The sequence below is a fragment of the Anomaloglossus baeobatrachus genome, chromosome 8, assembly GCF_048569485.1.
Source record: "Anomaloglossus baeobatrachus isolate aAnoBae1 chromosome 8, aAnoBae1.hap1, whole genome shotgun sequence".
Lineage (NCBI taxonomy): Eukaryota > Metazoa > Chordata > Amphibia > Anura > Aromobatidae > Anomaloglossus > Anomaloglossus baeobatrachus.
In genome coordinates this window covers 223,636,852-223,656,067 of record NC_134360.1, presented here as the reverse complement: position 1 = coordinate 223,656,067, position 19,216 = coordinate 223,636,852, and the positions used below count along the sequence as shown (strand labels likewise).

Below are 19,216 nucleotides of genomic sequence, written 5' to 3'. Positions count from 1 at the left end.
GGCCACCGCCCGTCCCCGGTCCTACGGTTCCGCGACGATCGGCCTCTCCTGCAGACGGCCACCACCGTCTGCCAACCTTGCTCTTGGTGCCCGGGCCACGGACCCGGACACAGTCAGATTGCTCCTCAACTGCTACTTCCGTCCTTCTCCTTCACTCTCCCTAACTTTTCTGACTTCCTTTCCCGCCTCCAGGAGTGTGAACTCCTCAGTGGGTGGGGCCAACCGCCTGGCTCCACCCCACCTGGTGTGGACATCAGCCTCTGGAGGGAGGCAACAAGGATTTGTGTGTGACTGATGTGCCTATCTCGGGGTGTGGGGTGTGTTGTTGCAGTACCTGTAACGACCTGGCTTGTCCAGGGCGCCACAGTTCCTTGTCCCAGGAGGAGTTAAGTGGATGGAGCTGATTTGCATGCACTCTGCCCCATCCTTTAAGGGTACTTTACACGCTGTGATATCAGTTCCGATATCGCTAGCGAGCGTACCCGCCCCCGTCGGTTGTGCATCACGGGCAAATCGCTGCCCGTGGTGCACAACATCGCTAACACCCGTCACACGGACTTAACTTCCCTGTGATGTCGCTCTGGTCGGCGAACCGCCTCCTTTCTAAGGGGGCGGTTCGTGCGGTGTCACAGCGACGTCACACGGCAGCCGTCCAATAGCAAAGGAGGGGCGGAGATGAGCGGCTGGAACATGTCGCCCACCTCCTTCCTTCCTCATTGGCGGTGGACGCAGGTAAGAAGATGTTCGTTGCTCCTGTGGTGTCACACATAGCGATGTGTGATGCCGCAGGGACGAGGAACAACATCGCTACGTACGAGACAACGATTTTTGGTAAATGAATGACCTCTCATATACCAACGATTTTTGTCTCTTTTGCGATCGTTTAAGGTTGCTCCTGCCTGTCACAGGCTGCGATGTCGCTACCGGCGCCGGATGTGCGTCACAAACACCGTGACCCCGATGATATATCGTTAACGATGTCGCAGCATGTAAATGGCCCTTTAGTCTATAGCTAAGGCAAAGACAGGTGACTGCATCTTACAGACACATAGACCTCTTCCCGTGAAATTATTGGTAAGAATGGGAGAAGAACAGAGGACACAATCCCGTATTCAGTGGTGGTCTCCAGCCTGATCCATCATCATCTGGTGAAGGAGCGATAACCCTGTTACATTTTATTTTGATACATTTTGCGTCGTCCTGCTTAGTCCACATTATTTATGAGAAACATTCTTACCTTTCTGAGCATTTCCATAATTTTCTTCAGATTTTGAAGTTCGCTTTGCGAGGAGAACAAATGCCGGTTCATTAATAATTCCTGAAGTCCTTCGGCGTGATAGCCAATCTATATGTCACAATGAAATGCAAACATTCAGCCGCAAAATAATGGGTTTTTCTCTTGGTAGATGAACAAAGACGATTCTTACCTCTAACAGATCAGTGAAGCCCCCCATGAAGTAGGTTTTGAGTCTTCCGAGAGCGGCTATGGGAAGAACGTCAGCAGGGTTGTGTATTATGTTCAATGTGCTTTCAATCCCAGACATGAGGGAATCTGAGGTCAGAAAAGTAAAGAAACAAATAAATAACAAAAAGGAAAGTTTGTTATTGAAACAAAAAAAACAATCAATAAACATAAATAAATGAAAAGCCGTCAGTTCTGCACTTAACAGTTCACCTTATAGCAAATTAGAGAACAAAATGGTAGATTTCACAGTCCTCCATTCATACAGGTAGAAATCTGCAGCAAAAGTCCAATTGGAGTGGCTCCCTATATATAAAGGTGACGTATATACCCATTCAGAATGAGTATATAGAGTCCAGAGTGTTTATTTATTCTACAGTAACTGAAGGTTTTTCTTCCTTGGTTAACTTTCTTCCTAAAAAAGTGCCACCCCAGTCTACATTTTTTTTAATGGCCTTCAGCTCGATTTCAAGCCATGGTGACCTGATTGATGAATGCTCTGTAGGAAGATCGATCATGTGCAGCCTAGATAGGTCCACCAGGGTCTTCTCTGCCTAGATAGGTCCACCAGGGTCTTCTCTGCCATTATCTTGACAGTATCAAGCTATCGTGTTGCTGGTCTTCCTCTTTGCCTTGTTCCTTCTATTCTTCCGTCCATGATGTCCTTCTCCAGTGATTACTCTCATCGTATCATGTGTAGACGAGTCATAGCTTGGTTATCTTTGCTTCGAGTGACATGTCTGGTTGATTTGTTCCACAATTGATTTGTTTGCTCTTCTTGCCATCCATGTTGTTGATAACATCCTATTTTGAAGACGTTGATTCGTCTTCTGTCTTGTTTTTTCATTATCCAGGTTTCACATCCATATGTGACTACAGAAAAGACCAAACTATGTACGAGTTGACACTAGACTATGTACGAGCTGTGTCTTCATCACCAATGAAATGTTTCTCAATTTGAGGGCCTTGTCCATTGACTTCATTGTTGATTTGTCCATAGCAATTCTCCTATTGACTTCCGGTGTTATCGATGCATCTTGACTGATGATTGATCCAAGTAGATTGAAGTCCTTTACAACTTCCAGTTCATCGTCGTCCATCTCCCGTGTCCAAGTCGCACCTGGTAGTAGTCAATATCTTTGTCTTTTTTGTATGGATTAAGGGTATGTGCGCACGTTGCGTACTGCCCAGCACCGTAAAAGGTACACTTCAGAGCGCAGCTGAAAAGCTCCGTTCTGAAGCGCATGGTGCCGGCGAGAACGTGCGCTCTGCCTGCAGCTCCTGCCATAGACAGAGCAGGAGCTGCCGGCAAAGCGCACGGAAGAAGTGACATGTCACTTCTTTTTGCGCAGCGCTTCGGCAGTAGCCGAAGCGCTGCGCACTAAAACGCCACGTGCGCACGGCCCCTGCACAATCTCCATAGACTGTGCAGGGGACGCAGGACGCATGCAGTTACGCTGCGCTGCAAAGCGCAGCGTAACTGCATGAATTTACGCAACGTGCGGACATAGCCTAATAGTCCCATGTTTGAGCTTTCCATCTTGACCTCAGTAATACGTTCTTCATTCCATCTATGATTGTTGCTATCAATGTTGTATTGTCTGCATATTAAAGATTGTTGATGATTCGTCCAGCAATTTTGATTATTTGATAAGGAAAAAAATATTGGTAATATTGTTTTTTAGAAGATATATTTAACACAAAAAGTTGCTTTAAGCAATCTGTCAGTAGGCTCAACCCTCCTCAGCCATCTATATGGGCAGCAGGTCAGAGAAAGCTGACTAAAAGGACACTTGATATCTGCGAACCGACGTCTTATTCTAGATAAACCCATGTTTTTCTTACAAGTAAATGAGCTTCATGTGAACCTACAGGCCCTTACAGACAGATTAGGAGGGTGGATCCCACCGACAGATTCCCTTTAGGCCTCTTTCACACGTACGTGCCTACGGTACGTGTTAGGTCAGTTTTCTCATGTACCGGAGACACGGGCACACGTAGACCCATTAAAATCAATGGGTCTGCGCTCACATGCGTGTTCTGCGATGGACCGTGTGCACGTGTGGAGCATACGTGTGTTAGTGTGCTCCACACGTCAACATGTCTGTTTTTCTCCGTCATCACGGGTGTCACATGGAACGCAAACGGACCACACGGAGGTGTTCCGTGTGACACGCGCCGCAGAAAACACACTTGTTTGAGAAAATAATAAAGAAAACACACGTGTTTGAGAAAATAATAAAAAAAACTTTACTCACCTTCTCCAGCCCTGCTGTCTCTGCCGCTGCTGTCACTTGCTTCCGACTCCCGCTCATTATGCTCATTGCATATTCACTTCACTGTGGCCGGAAGCAGCAGCAATGGGGAGTCGGCAGGACCGGAGACCGAAGATCAGAACCACTGACAGCGAAGCCAGGGACAGGTGAGCAGAAAGTTCCCGTTCTCCGTGTGTTATCACGGATAACACACGGAGAACACACGTGAGCCATAAACACGGCTCACGGAGGGCAAAACGCACCTTTGACACGTCCGTGAAAAACGTGCGTGGTTTTTCACGGACATGTGAGAGAGGCCTTAAACAGAAGACGGTTTCTGTTCCTGATGACACCTTCCCTTTTAGGAAGATCAGTAAAGGCTTTTCAAAATCTACTGATTTTTTTTGTTACCTGTAAATGTGTCATACTGAAATCGACCACGAAATTCATTTCTTGTCACTTCATATTTGGACTTCAGGATTTCGACGGCCATGTTGCAGACCGCAGCCCTGTTAATACAAGCGTGTCATCAGTGCAGAGCTACTATCCACTCAGGTACAAATAAAGAAGTAGTTTGTAAGCAGGATAGTAATGATCGTGGTGCCAGGGATTGCGACCGGGCCCAGAGATGCAGGGGGCCCGATGACCCCAGCACCTGTTTCAGCTGGATGTGCGTCCGAGGGCACGCATCCAGCTGAAATACATCGCTCCACAGAGACCTGTCGGGTCCCTGCACTGCGATGTGCTGGCCGCCAATGAAGGCTCTGAATATTCACTGATCCCCACACCCATAATCCTGGGCATGGGGAGCAGCGAATATTCTGACAATGCTGACAGCACTGTAAGTGGGCACACATGACAGTGACATCATGTGCTGCGCCGTTTGCATGCTGGTCAGTTGCCAGCATGCCAGCGTTGGAGGAGGACACAGGGTGAGTGTAATAATTTAGATTTTTTCTTTAACTGAGTACAGCATGTGGGGGGATCATAATTACCAGGATGTGGACATAAACCAGAATGGGGCTATATACCAGGATGTGGACATAATTGGGACATATATCAGGATGGGGCTATATACAAGGATGGGGCTATATACCAGGATGTGGCCAGGATGGGGACATATATCAGGATGGGGCTATATTCCAGGATGGGGCTATATACCAGGATGTGGCCATATACTAGTATGGAGCTATATACCAGAGTGGAGGCATGAAATTTTCATATATACCAGGAAGGGGACATGATGGAGCCATATATACCAGGATGGGGCCATATATACCAGGATGGGCCATAATGGGGAAATATATACCAGGATGGAGCCATGATAGAGTCGCATACACAGGCATTTTGCCATGATGGGGTCATACACCAGGATGGGGGACATATTTACCAGGATGGGGGGACATTAGTACAGGATGGGTGATCATTACTACACAATGAAGGGGAGGGGGGAGCAACTCATATGTCTTTATAGAATTTTGAATGCTACAATGGCCCAAATTTGGTGAGGCCCAGATCGAACGTTGCATTGGGGCCCATCAAATTCTATTTACGCCACTGTTTATAAGGCTGCCTCAACTTTTGGTATTTTCCAAGTTGTCATCAAATTCCCATTGGTTGATATTAACGAACATGACACTAACAATATATATAAATTATCCTGTGGAAGGATAAATGCTAAATGTGTCCTTCTTTATCTTTTGTTTTGGCTCAAGAAACCCCAAGATGAGAATGATGAGATGAACACTGTCAGTGATGTTTATGCTATATTTGTCTATAGGTGGCCGCCAAGTGGTTGTGATGGAAGTTGCAGCCTGTTGTGTGTTCTGCTACCCTAGAAGTGAATGCTCCTCGTGCTGATCTCTATTGATGTCTAAAAGTTTGTAGAAACTATAAACAGGAAACTTAATTATGCAAAATGGGTTCAGCCAAAACATATCCGGGGCCACACGGGGATCTACTGCAATCCTCGCATGACACTCGGCTTGCGCTGGCAGCACAGCAGGGGCCGAGTGTCATGCGAGTGTCACTGTGACTGAGGTTCGATCATGCAATCGGACCTCAGCTGCGGGGGGTGGGCCGGCTCTGAGGAGGGGAGGCACTGAGGAGGGGCGGGCCGGCGCTGAGGAGGGGAGGGAGGGATTTATCTCCCTCTCTCCACCGTTGCCGGCTATTACCATTCTCGCACTGCACTCGCGGTACACCGGTGTACTGCGAGTGCAGTGCGATTTTCTCTCGCCCCATAGACTTAACCATAGACTTGAATGGGTGTGAGAGAATCAAGACTCGCATTACAATCGCAGCATGCTGCAATTGTTTTCTCGGTTCGATTAGGGCTGAGAAAATAATCGCTCATGGGTGCTGGGACATAGAGTAATATTGGTCCAAGTGGAATGCGATAAAACATCGCATTCCACTCGCTCCGATTTTCATGCCGTGTGTCTTAGGCCATAGCCGGAACGTCTTCTATTCTTTATGGCTTTTTCAAAAATATTAAAACCTTTTTAAGAAGTATTGAATAAAGGCCCTGTCACACGCAGCGACGTATCTAATGATATATCGCCGGGGTCACGGATTCCGTGACGCACATCCGGCATCGTTAGCGACGTCGTTGCGTGTGACAGCAACGAGTGAGTGTTAACGAGGGAAAATACTCACCTTATCGTCCATCGTTGACACGTCGTTCATTTTCAAAATATCGTTGATTGTAGAGGTCTCCGGTTCTTCGTCATTCCCGAGGCAGCACACATCGCTATGTGTGACATCTCGGGAGTGACGAACTGCAGCTTACCTGCGGCCGCCGGGAATGCGGAAGGAAGGAGGTGGGCGGGATGTTACGTCCCGCTCATCTCCGCCCCTCTGCTTCTATTGGGCGGCTGCATGTGACGTCGCTGTGACGCCGCACAAACCGCCCTCTTAGAAAGGAGGCGGTTCACCGGACACAGCGACGTCGCAGGGCAGGTAAGTCCCGTGTGACGGCTCCTAACGATGTTGTGCGCCATGGGCAGCGATTTGCCCATGACGCACAACTGACGGGGGCTTACACCGCCAATATCGCTAGCGTTATCGCTGCGTGTAACACCCCCTTTAGAAAGTATCTAAGACTCATGATAAAGCAGTTTCTTTTGACTTTTCACTTTCTCAGAATCTTATTTCTCCTTAGTCACATGTAACGGCCGCTCCCCGGTAAATGTGAGATACAGTATAAGACCCGCTGAGCGCCTCGGGACAAACTTACACATCTTGAAGATCAGGTGTGACACTTTTACTCTGTCGCTTCATTAAATAATACACAAAGCTGCCCACATTCATGTCAGTCTCTTTCATCAGAGACTTGGCCACGGTCATCACCACAGTAGCCGCAGGATTGTTGTTCATGACGAGCCCCGCGGCGAGCATCCGGATTACCGGGTGTTGCTGCGAGTCCATATACAACTGTAGGCAAATATCCGAAACCTAAATGGAAGAATTGTCAAAATAAACAGGATTTCTTTAACATGCGTTGGACACATTTCACCAAGTAGATGTATCGAAACAAGTTAATTTGTTTGTGAGATGCTGTGGGCCGGATTTATCACGGGGCGCAGTAGGACGGAGCCCACGGGTGGCAGCGGATCAGAGGCTGCTCGTTTCCAGCACAGCGGGGACTTAGAACTTATTTTCTTTCACTGGCAAAGAAAAATGAGTAGAAGGAATGAGATCAACTGATTCTAAGCTAAAGTCTGCTGCGATGAATTGTATCGGACAGTCACACTGTATTCTGCTCTGTAAAGGGATTAAAAAACTAAAAAAGACAAATGTAAAGGAGCCGGGATCTGCATGGAGACGAGATAAATGAGCAAACATTGCACGCTCCAATCCCTGCCATCCTGGCCACAAGCGGACAACACCGAAAAGCACGTATACACCTCTCCGGTGCCGGTGGCGTCCCAGCCGTGTCGGCACTCGCTCTCCCACGGCTCACGGCAGGTTGTTACGTCACCCAATAAGTCACGGCTTCACTGTTCATCCCTCATCTGAAATCTTAGGAAATCAAAGTCTCCGTTTTGACCAATCATTCCTAAAAATGGTCCCATTTTTTAAATCTGACCTTCTGTATGTGTATTCCTTAAGAAAACATTAAGCCAAGGAATATGTGTCCATTTGTATAATGCTTATTGTAGGGGACATTATGTGATGGGGTTTGTACATGGGGTCTAGCGGCCGAATATATACAGGGTGGTCCAAAAGTAGGTGGACAGTGTGTGTAATAGGGGTACCAAACATGGTGTAAAGTGAAACTGACTCAGTTGCCCTTAGCAACCAATCAGATTCCACTTTTCACTCTTCACAGACTCTTTGGAAAATGAAAGGTGGAATCTGATTGGTTGCTAAGGGCAACTGAGTCAGTTTCACTTTACACCATGTTTGATAACCCTATTACACATGCTGTCCACCTACTTTTGGACCACCCTGTATATAGGGTTGATTGGTTTGATGACACTTTTTCTAGAGTCTATGATGTCCCTGGTGTCATTTAGTATCTTCATCTATCAATGTCTGATGTGTCTCATGCAGACGCCAAGGGGCCACCTGTGCTCCTAAGGCCGAAAACACACATCCGTTAAAACCACGCCCGTGTAAAACGGGCCGTTTTTCGGGTCCGTTTTCCGTTTTTTAGGTCAGTTTTTATGGTATGTTTGGCCTGCGTGTGTATCCTGTATGCTAGCCGTATGTGCGTGTGGAATGTCCGTGTGTGCGTGAGTGAAAAAACTGACGTGTGTGTGTTGTCCGTGTGAAATGTTCCGTGTGGTGTGTGATGCACAATGTCGTTGATACATGACGGCAAACAGCAGACAGAGTAGTGCGATGAGAATGAACTCGGGTGAACTTCACCCGATTTCATTGTCATGCCGCGGCTCTGTCTGTGTGCCGTGTACTGATTAGCGGTCACCTGTGAAGGATTCACCGGTGACCGCTAATCCCCCGAGTGACTGAAGTGTCCCCCCCTCTCTCATACTCACCGATCCCCGATCACCGGCGCTGCACGGCATTCACACTGCTCCGGCGGCTTTTTCTAAGTTGAAAAAGCCGGCCGCTCATTAAACAATCTCGTATTCCCTGCTTTCCCCGCCCACCGGCGCCTATGATTGGTTGCAGTGAGACACGCCCCCACGCTGAGTGACAGGTGTCTCACTGCACCCAATCACAGCAGCCGGTAGGCTTGTCACTACGGAGTAGAGAAATAAATAAATAATTTAAAAAACCGGCGTGCGGTCCCCCCCAAATTTAATACCAGCCAGATAAAGCCATACGGCTGAAGGCTGGTATTCTCAGGATGGGGAGCCCCACGTTATGGGGAGCCCCCCAGCCTAACAATATCAGTCAGCAGTCGCCCAGAATGGCCGCATACATTAGATGCGACTGTTCTGGGACAGTAAGTCCTAGATTAATCATGTCAGGCGTCTCCCCGAGATACCTTCCATGATTAATCTGTAAATTACAGTTAAAAAACACACACACCTGAAAAATCCTTTATTAGAAATAAAAAACACTAACAAAGTCCCTCATCACCAATTTATTAACCCCGACAAAGCCCTCCATGTCCGGCGTAATCCACGGACCTCCAGCGTCGCATCCAGCTCTGCTGCATGCCCTTGACAGGAGCAGCAGAAGACACCGCCGCTCCTGTCACCTCCATGCAGCTAATGAAGGCAATAGCGCGATCAGCTGAGCTGTCACTGAGGTTACCTGGATCCAGCGGTGGATGCAGCGGTGGCCGTGGGTAACCTCAGTGGCAGCTCAGCTGATCACGCTACTCACCGCCGCTCCTGTCAGCTCCACGCAGCAACTGTGGTGAGTAGCGCGATTAGCTGAGCTGTCACTGAGGTTAATCGCGGCCACCGCTGGATCCACCGCTGGATCCAGGTAACCTCAGTGACAGCTCAGCTGATCGCGATACTCACCTCATTTGTTGCGTGGAGGTGACAGGAGCGGTGGTGTCTTCTGCTGCTCCTGTCACCTGCATGCAGCAGAGCTGGATGCGACGCTGGAGGTCCGTGGATTACGCCGGACATGGAGGGCTTTGTCGGGGTTAATAAATTGGTGATGAGGGACTTTGTTAGTGTTTTTTATTTCTAATAAAGGATTTTTCGGGGGGGTGTATTTTTTAACTGTAATTTACAGATTAATCATGGAAGGAATCTCGGGGAGACGCCTGACATGATTAATCTAGGATTTAGTGGCAGCTATGGGCTGCCATTAACTCCTTATTACCCCGATTTGCCAACGCACCAGGGCAAATCGGGACGAGCCGGGTACAGTCCCAGAACTGTCGCATATAATGTATGTGGCAATTCTGGGCGGCTGCTGACTGATATTGTTAGGCTGGGGGCTCCCCATAACGTGGGGCTCCCCATCCTGAGAAAACCAGCCTTCAGCCGTATGGCTTTATCTGGCTGGTATTAAATTTGGGGGGGACCGCACGCCGTTTTTTTTTAATTATTTATTTATTTCTATACTCCATAGTGACACGCCCACCGTCTGCTGTGATTGGGTGCAGTCAGACACCTGTCACTCAGCATGTGGGCGTGTCTCACTGCAACCAATCATAGGCACCGGTGGCCGGGGAAAGCAGGGAATACAAGATTGATTAATGAGCGGCCGGCTTTTTCAAAATAGTAAAAGCCGCCGGAGCTTTTATAACAGCCGTGCAGCGCCGCGCCGGGGATCGGGGAACGGTAAGTATGAGAGAGGGGGGGAACTGACCGACAGACAGCGAGAGGGACAGATAACACAGAGAGACCGACCGACAGACATAGAGAGAGACCGACGGACTGAGGGAGAGAACGAAACAAAAAAAGAAAAAAGACCGACATCACATGAAAAAAGCACAAAACGTACAGGGAGCAAATAGAGATGCGTCCGTGTCACTCGGACGTGCGCACAGACCCATTGACTTTCATTGGGTCCGTGCTGCGTGTTGCGTGCTGAAAACGGACATGCTTCCGTGCAAAACGGAGACACAAACGTAGCACGCACACGGACCTTAATGAAAAACGCACATGTGTCCTCAAACATTAAATAACATTGGTGCACGTTTGGCCGTGTCTCCGGTATATACGGAAACGGACAAAACACGCACGTGTTTCACGGATGTGTGTTTCAGGCCTAAGACATAGTTGCATAGGTTGAAAAAACCCCCATCCATCTTATTCACCCTTCCGCCACCAATTATATTTTTTGTTTTTAAGTCATGTATAACCGACAATGTTGTGTGTACTGAGGACATTTTTATTATTATTATTATTTATTATTATAGCGCCATTTATTCCATGGCGCGTTACAAGTGAAAGAGGGTATACGTACAACAATCATTAACAGTACAAAACAGACTGGTACAGGAGGAAAGAGGACCCTGCCCTAAATCATCCAGCCCATACGGGCAGCCTCCATTACTCATCATACGGGCAGCCTCCATTACTCATCATACGGGCGGCCTCCATTACTCATCATACGGGCGGCCTCCATTACTCATCATACGGGCGGCCTCCATTACTCATCATACGGGCGGCCTCCATTCCTCATCATACGGGCGGCCTCCATTCCTCATCATACGGACGGCCTCCATTACTCATCATACGGGCGGCCTCCATTACTCATTATATGGGCGACCTCCATTACTGATCATAAGGGCGGCCTCCATTACTCATCATACGGGTGGCTTCCATTACGCATCATACAGGCAGCCTCCATTACTTATCATACAGGCAGCCTCCATTACTCATGATACGGGCGACCTCCATTACTCATCATACGGGTGGCCTATATTACTCATCATACAGGCAGCCTCCATTACTCATCATACGGGCGGCCTCCATTACTCACCATACAGGCGACCTCCATTCCTCATCATATGGGCCGGCCTCCATTACTCATCATACGGGCGGCCTCCATTCTTTGCAATAATCTAGTTGCTGCCTTTGAACTGACTCTAACTTCTGAATGTCCTTTTTAAAATGTGGAGCCAAAAGCTAGATCCCATATTCCAGATGTGGCCTTACAAGTGATTTATAGAAGGGTAACAATACGTTGGGATCACGGGATTAAATCTCTCTTTTTATACATCCTAAAATCTTGTTTGCTTTTGCAGCTGCTGCCTGACATTGAGTGCTGCTGCTCAGTTACTTGTACCCAGAATCCCCCAAATTTTTTTCCTGTTCTGTAGTCCGGAGGTTACTTCCATTTAATGTATACGCAGCTATAGGATTACTCCGTCCTAGGTGCATTACTTTACATTTATCAACATTAAATCTCCTCTGTCCAGTGTCTGCCCATTCTGACATCTTATCCATATAATTTTGTAATATTGTACTATCAAGGTCAGTTTTTAATATCCTACATAGTTTGGTGTCATCAGCAAAGACTGACACTTTACTATCAATCCCATCCACAAGGTTGAGGAACATAGTTATATAGTTACATAGGTTGAAAAAAGACCGAGGTCCATCTAATTCAACCTTCTCTAAAACAGTCAGCAGCTCGTTTCCGTGACCTATGGCGGCCGGTATGTAGGGCTTGTGTACCTTGGTGGGATGCTTCTTTGCAATGATTTTCAAGGACATTACAGCAGCGGTCTGGACTGGCAGTGAAAGGGTGGAAGCCAAGGACGAGAATCCCGGAATATACTTCATGATTCGTTTCAAAGTAACGACTTGTCCGGCATTTCCAAGACACTTCAGGGCGAGGATGATGTGTTCTTGGTGCATAGCCTCCGTTGCTTCAGACAGGAGATCATAAAGAGGCTAAAAAACAAGAATACAGAAAGTTCCTGATATCGATTGTGAGTTATAGGACAATGTAATGAATACAGATGAACGCGTCAGCGGAAATCATTCAATCTAGTTTTTTATGTTAAACATATTTTACTTTTTTTTTTCAATTTTCATTTTCTAGGTTTACTATTTACATAACACTATCCTAGAATCCCTCTAGAAGTTTTCCCTCTGACCCAGTGGCGTACCACCGATATCAGCAAACAAAGCGGCCGCTTGGGTTCCCGTCAGTCGAAAGGGTCCTGTGCCAGTGCCGCTGATGGATCCCCCCGCCTGTTACACTGTATCGGCATTCAACATTCTCCCTCTGCGACTGATGTCTCAGTGCAACGGGCTCGATGATGTCACAACAACGCGCCCCCTGTGCCGAGACGAGGAAAGCTGCAGAACGCTCACCACGGAGACCGGAGCAGCGGATGAACGGTGGGAGGTGAAGATTTAGTTTATAATGTTAATCATGGAATACACTGGTGGCCATAATACTATACAGATGACTATGGGGGTGCATTATAATATATGGAGGACTATTGGTGGTCATTATACTATATGAAGGACTATGTGGTGTGCATTATTCTATATGGAGCACTATGGGGTGCATTATACTATATGGGGAAATATAGGGGGTGCAATATACTAGATGGAGGACTATGGGGTGCATTATATTATATGCAGTACTATTGGGGGTCATTATATTATATGATGACCATAGGGAGGTATTATTCTATATGGAGGACTATGGAGTGCATTATACTATATGGAGGAGTATGAGGTGCATTATGCTACATGGAGGACTATGGAGTGCATTTTATACTATATGGAGGACTATGGAGATGCAAAATTCTCTATAGAGGACTATGGGAGTGCATAATTCTATATGGAGGACTATGGGGTGCAATATATCACATGGAAGACTGTGGGGTGCATTATACCATATGGAGGACTATGGAGTGTATTTTATTATATGAAGGACTATTATTATTTATTATTATTATTTATTTATAGAGCACCATTAATTCCATGGTGCTGTACATGAGAAGGGGGTTACATACAAAATACGTATACAAGTTACAGTAGACAGACTAGTACAGAGGGAAGAGGGCCCTACCCTTGCGGGCTTACATTCTATAGGATTATGGGGAGGAGACAATAGGTGGGGTGTAGGTCAGGCGGCAGCTCCGCACGGTGGTCGGGCGGCAGCTCCGCACGGTGGTCGGGCGGCAGCTCCGCACGGTGGTCGGGCGGCAGCTCCGCACGGTGGTCGGGCGGCAGCTGCGCACGGTGGTCGGGCGGCAGCTCCGCACGGTGGTCGGGCGGCAGCTCCGCACGGTGGTCGGGCGGCAGCGAGTTCATTGTAGATTGTAGGCATTTCTGAACAGGTGCGTTTTCAGGTTCCGTTTGAAGTTTGCAAGGGTAGGGGATAGTCTGACGTGTTGAGGCAGCGAGTTCCAGGAGACTGGGGATGCTCGGGAGAAGTCTTGGAGTCGGTTGTGTGAGGAGCGAATGAGAGAGGAGGAGAGGAGGAGATCTTGGGAGGACCGGAGGTGACGTGTTGGAGTGTAGTGGGAGAGTAGTTCGGAGATGTACGGAGGGGAAAGATTATGCACAGCTTTGTAGGTCAGTGTTAGAAGTTTGAATTGGATACGGTGGAAGATTGGAAGCCAGTGGAGGGACATGCAGAGGGGAGAAGCGGGGTGGTATTGAGGAGAGAGGTGGATAAGTCGGGCAGCAGAGTTAAGGATGGACTGGAGAGGGGCAAGCGTGTTGGCAGGGAGGCCACAGAGGAGGATGTTACAGTAGTCGAGGCGGGAGATTATGAGGGCATGCACTAGCATTTTAGTAGATTGCAAATTGAGGAAAGGGCGGATTCTGGAAATATTTTTGAGTTGAAGACGGCAGGAGGTGGTGAGGGATTGGATGTGTGGTATGAAGGATAAGGCAGAGTCAAAGGTCACTCCGAGGCAGCGAACTTTGGGTACTGGCGAGAGCGTGGTGTTATTTATTGTAATAGATAGATCAGGTGGAGAGTGTAGGTGAGACGGAGGAAAGATGATTAGTTCAGTTTTGGCCACATTGAGCTTTAGGAAGCGAGAGGAGAAGAAGGAGGATATAGCAGATAGACATTTCGGGATTTTGGACAGCAGAGATGTGGCATCTGGGCCAGAGAGGTAGATCTGGGTGTCGTCGGTATATAGGTGGTATTGGAAGCCATGGGACTTTATGAGTTGTCCCAGGCCAAATGTGTAGATAGAGAAAAGTAGGGGTCCTAGGACAGAGCCTTGAGGGACGCCAACAGAGAGATGGTGGGATGAAGAGGTTGTGTGGGAGTGGGAGACACTAAAAGTGCGATTTGAGAGGTATGAAGAGATCCAAGAGAGGGCAAGATCTCTGACACCAAGGGAAGAGAGGGTCTGTAATAGGAGGGAGTGGTCAACGGTATCGAAGGCTGAGGACAGGTCTAGGAGTAGGAGTATAGAGAAGTGCTTGTTCGCTTTGGCAGTAAGCAAGTCATTTGTGATTTTAGTCAGGGCAGTTTCGGTGGAGTGATGTGGACGGAAGCCGGACTGTAGGTTGTCAAAGAGAGCGTTAGAGGAGAGGTGGGAGGAAAGTTCAGCATGGACATGCTGTTCCAGGAGTTTTGAGGCAAGTGGGAGTAGTGATATGGGGCGGTAGCTGGTAGTAGAGGTTGGATCGAGGGAAGGTTTCTTTAGGATAGGTGTGACTGTTGCATGTTTAAAGGCAGAGGGGAAGGTTCCAGTCGTTAAAGATAGGTTGAAGAGATGGGTTAAGGCTGGAATAAGGATGGTGGTGAGGTTGGGAAGGAGGTGGGATGGCATGGGGTCAAGTGCGCAGGTGGTGAGGTGCGCTTTTGAGAGCAGACGTGCAAGCTCTCCTTCGGTGATGGTGGGGAGGAAGTTTATGGGGGAGGGGCAGTGGTCAGCTACATGAAGGGGTTGTGGTGGCTGAGCAGAGAAGACTTGCCTTATTAGGTCGATTTTTTCTTGGAAATAGGTGGCAAAGTCTTCTGCAGAAATGAGGGAGGTTGGAGGGGGCGGTGGTGGGCGAAGGAGGGAGTTGAAAGTGTTGAATAGCTGTTTGGGGTTGTGTGTTAGAGAGGATATGAGGTTTCTGAAGTAATCGTGTTTAGCGGAGGTGAGGACTGAACGAAATGTGTGAATTGCATTTTTGAATGTGGTGAAGTCTTCCTGGGAGTGCGTTTTCTTCCACCGCCGCTCTGCAGCCCTAGACCTTTGCCTAAGTTTTTTAGTGAGGCTGTTGTGCCAGGGCTGTCTATTGATTCGTCTCACTCTGCCATGCACAAGGGGAGCGACTGAATCAATAGCTGATGTGAGGGTGGTGTTGTAGAAAGTGGTGGCGCTGTCTGTGTCGTGGAGGGACGATATGGAGGACAGTGGGAGGATAGAGTCGGCGAGGGTGTGCATGTTGAGGTGTGCAAGGTTTCTGCGGGGATGTGCTAGGTGCTGGACAGGGGGGGTAGGTGAGGAGGACAGGGCTGAAAAGGTCAGAAGATGGTGGTCAGATAGGGGGAGGGGGGAAGTTGTGAAGTCAGAAAGGGGACAGAGGCGGGTGAAGATAAGGTCTAGTGTGTGTCCATCTTTGTGGGTGGCAGAGGTGGACCACTGAGTTAAGCCAAAAGACGAAGCAAGGGAGAGGAGTTTGGAAGCAGCTTGTTGGCGAGTGTCAGTGGGGATGTTGAAGTCACCCATGATGATGGTGGGAATGTCAGCAGAGAGAAAGTGTAGAAGCCAGGCAGAGAAGTGGTCGAGGAAGGCAGTGGTGGCGCCCGGGGGTCTGTATATGACAGCCACTTGGAGGTTGGAGGGAGAATAGATTCGGACAGAGTGCACTTCAAAGGAAGGCAGGTCGAGGGAGGGTAGAGGTGGGATTGTGGTGAAGTTGTAGTTGTTAGAAAGAAGGAGGCCCACTCCTCCACCTTGTCTATTGCCAGGGCGAGGAGTGTGGGAGAAGTGCAGGCCACCGTAGCATAGTGCAGCTGGGGAGGCAGAGTTGGATGGTGTCAGCCATGTTTCGGTGATGCCTAGAAAGGATAGATTGCTAGACTATGGGGTGCATTATACTATATGGAGGACTATGGGATGCATTATACCATATGGAGGACTATGGGGTGCATTATACTATATGGAGGACTATGGGGTGCATTATACTATATGGAGGACTATGGGGTGCATTATACTATATGGAGGACTATGGAGTGCATTGTGGGCATGTGAGCAGTAGGTGAGCTTTTATCACCACCAATTATTTCCTGCAGGAGAGAGTTGGTGGCACATGAGAAGCAGGTGAGCTGTGATCACCCCCAATTATCTCCTACAGGAGAGCATTGTGGGCTTGTGAGGAGCAGGTGAGCTGTGATCACCATCAATTATCTCCTACAGGAGAGCATTGTGGGCATGTAAGGACCAGGTGAGCTGTGATCACCACCGATTATCTCCTACAGGAAAGCATGGTGGGCATGCCATGTATCCTGTGCTGAGGTCAGTGTGTAGTGTGGGGGAGGAGGTGTGCTGTGATAACCACCAATTTTCATATATAGGAGAGTATTATGGGCATGCTCTGTGACTGTTACAAAGCTTCTATATATGTGAGAAGCTTCTGCAGGAATGAAGTGCACAGCGGCCCTCCTAGTTGTCTGGCCATCCAGGGTACTACACCCAAACTACACAGTTACAAAGCTTCTATATATGTTAAAGGCAGGAATGAAGTGCGCAGTGCCCCTCCTAGTCGTCTGGCCATGAAGGTACTACATACAAACCAGACTGTTACAAAGATTTTATATATGTGAGAGGTTTCTGCAGGAATGAAGTGCACAGCACCCCCTAGATATATGGCCATACAGGGTACTACACCCAAACTACACAGTTACTAAGCTTTTAAATATTTATGAGAGGCTTCTGCAGGAAAGAAGTGCACAGTGCCCCTCCTAGTCATCTGGCCATGCAGGGTACTACACCCAAACTACACAATTACCAAGCTTCTATATATGTGAGAGGCTTCTGCAGGGATGAAGTGCACAGCGCCCCTCTTAGTCGTCTGGCCATGCAGGGTACTACGCCCAAACTACACAGTTACAAAGCTTCTACATATGTGAGAGGCTCCTGCAGGGATGAAGTGCACAGCGCCCTCCTAGTCGTCTGGCCATGCAGGGTACTACACCCAAACTACACAATTACCAAGCTTCTCTATATGTGAGAGGCTTCTGCAGGAATGAAGTGCACAGCGCCCCTCCTAGTCGTCTGGCCATGCAGGGTACTACACCCAAACTACACAGTTACAAAGCTTCTCTATATGTGAGAGTCTTCTGCAGGGATGAAGTGCACAGCGCCCCCCTAGTCGTCTGGCCATGCAGGGTACTACACCCAAACTACACCGTTACTAAGCTTTTATATATTTAAGAGAGTCTTCTGCAGGGATGAAGTGCACAGCGCCCTCCTAGTCGTCTGGCCATGCAGGGTACTACACCCAAACTACACAGTTACAAAGCTTCTATATATGTGAGAGGCTTCTGCAGGGATGAAGTGCACAGCGCCCCCCTAGTCGTCTGGCCATGCAGGGTACTACACCCAAACTACACAGTTACTAAGCTTTTATATATTTATGAGAGTCTTCTGCAGGGATGAAGTGCGCAGCGGCCGGGCCCTGACATTCAATATTCCTTTATCTCCCCGGGATGAAGCAATTTGAATACAGAATACAGCAGCTCTGAAGTCACCGGAAATCTATGACCGAGCAGAAATTAAATAATACATTTTTTTGCAGATAGTGAATTAAAGCTGACATTCTCATTTCTGGCCGCATTATGCCGTCTAATCGCGCGGCGCTCTCCTTTGTAAACGCATTAGCGTCAATGAGACATGATATGATTACATTGTGGGTGGGACGCCGCGCTCACTTTGGCTGCGCCGTTCGGCCGACTCGGTGAATTCAGATACAACACGTTCACTTCCAGATAAAGCTGATGTTTTCTCTCCAGTCTGGGCATTGTACGGCGCCGTCTCCCCGGCACGCAGTCATTTCATTTCCAATGCTAAACTTTATTATGGCGGCGGAAACTGACAAATATTTCCGATAACGAAAAAAGAAGGAAATAGGAAAGTCGACTTCATTTTGATTTTTTTTTGTACCTGCACCAGATTGCATACATCAGTCTATTTCAACCCATTGAGGGGTTATACAGTAAAAAGTATCTTTTAACCCTTTAACAACTGAGTGATTTTTTTGCACATTTGTTTTTTTTTCCTCCTCTAAGAGCCATATCTATTTTAAATTTTCCATCTCCAAAGCTGTAAATAATTAACAACAGCGATCAGAGCTCGGCTCCGGTTGCTGCTGGACAGATGCCTCCACTCCGGAGCTTCCTCAATACACTATGACCCCAGCCCTGACCTAGAGGTGCATTGTTTTGTGCTAAGGGGTTAATTCCGTTTTTTAACATTTTGCACTTTTTTTGCAGTTGAACACATATTAAAGGGGTTCTCACTTTGGGGACTGTCTTCTTAAAGGGTTCCTTGACAATCATCAGATCATAAGTGTCCCCCTGTTGGGACCCCCATTGATCAGATTAAAGAATCCTGGCAGTAAATGATTACTTTTTCTGCAGTGCCCTCACAGCGAACTTCAATATTATTTTGAGTTTACGTGATACCAAT

At 47.9% G+C, this 19,216-nt stretch overlaps 1 protein-coding gene across 1 annotated transcript in view; it reads right to left on the bottom strand.

Moving 5' to 3' along the window:
• Window positions 1-19,216, bottom strand: part of LOC142249454 (vitellogenin-1-like) — a 141,626-nt gene that overhangs the window by 74,468 nt on the left and 47,942 nt on the right. Inside the window, exons 11-15 of the mRNA XM_075321114.1 lie at window positions 12,282-12,500; window positions 6,956-7,173; window positions 4,129-4,226; window positions 1,428-1,552; window positions 1,238-1,345 (exon numbers count right to left, since the gene is read on the bottom strand). Coding sequence (XP_075177229.1) covers window positions 1,238-1,345; window positions 1,428-1,552; window positions 4,129-4,226; window positions 6,956-7,173; window positions 12,282-12,500 — 768 coding nt within the window. The remainder of the gene's footprint in view (window positions 1-1,237; window positions 1,346-1,427; window positions 1,553-4,128; window positions 4,227-6,955; window positions 7,174-12,281; window positions 12,501-19,216) is intronic.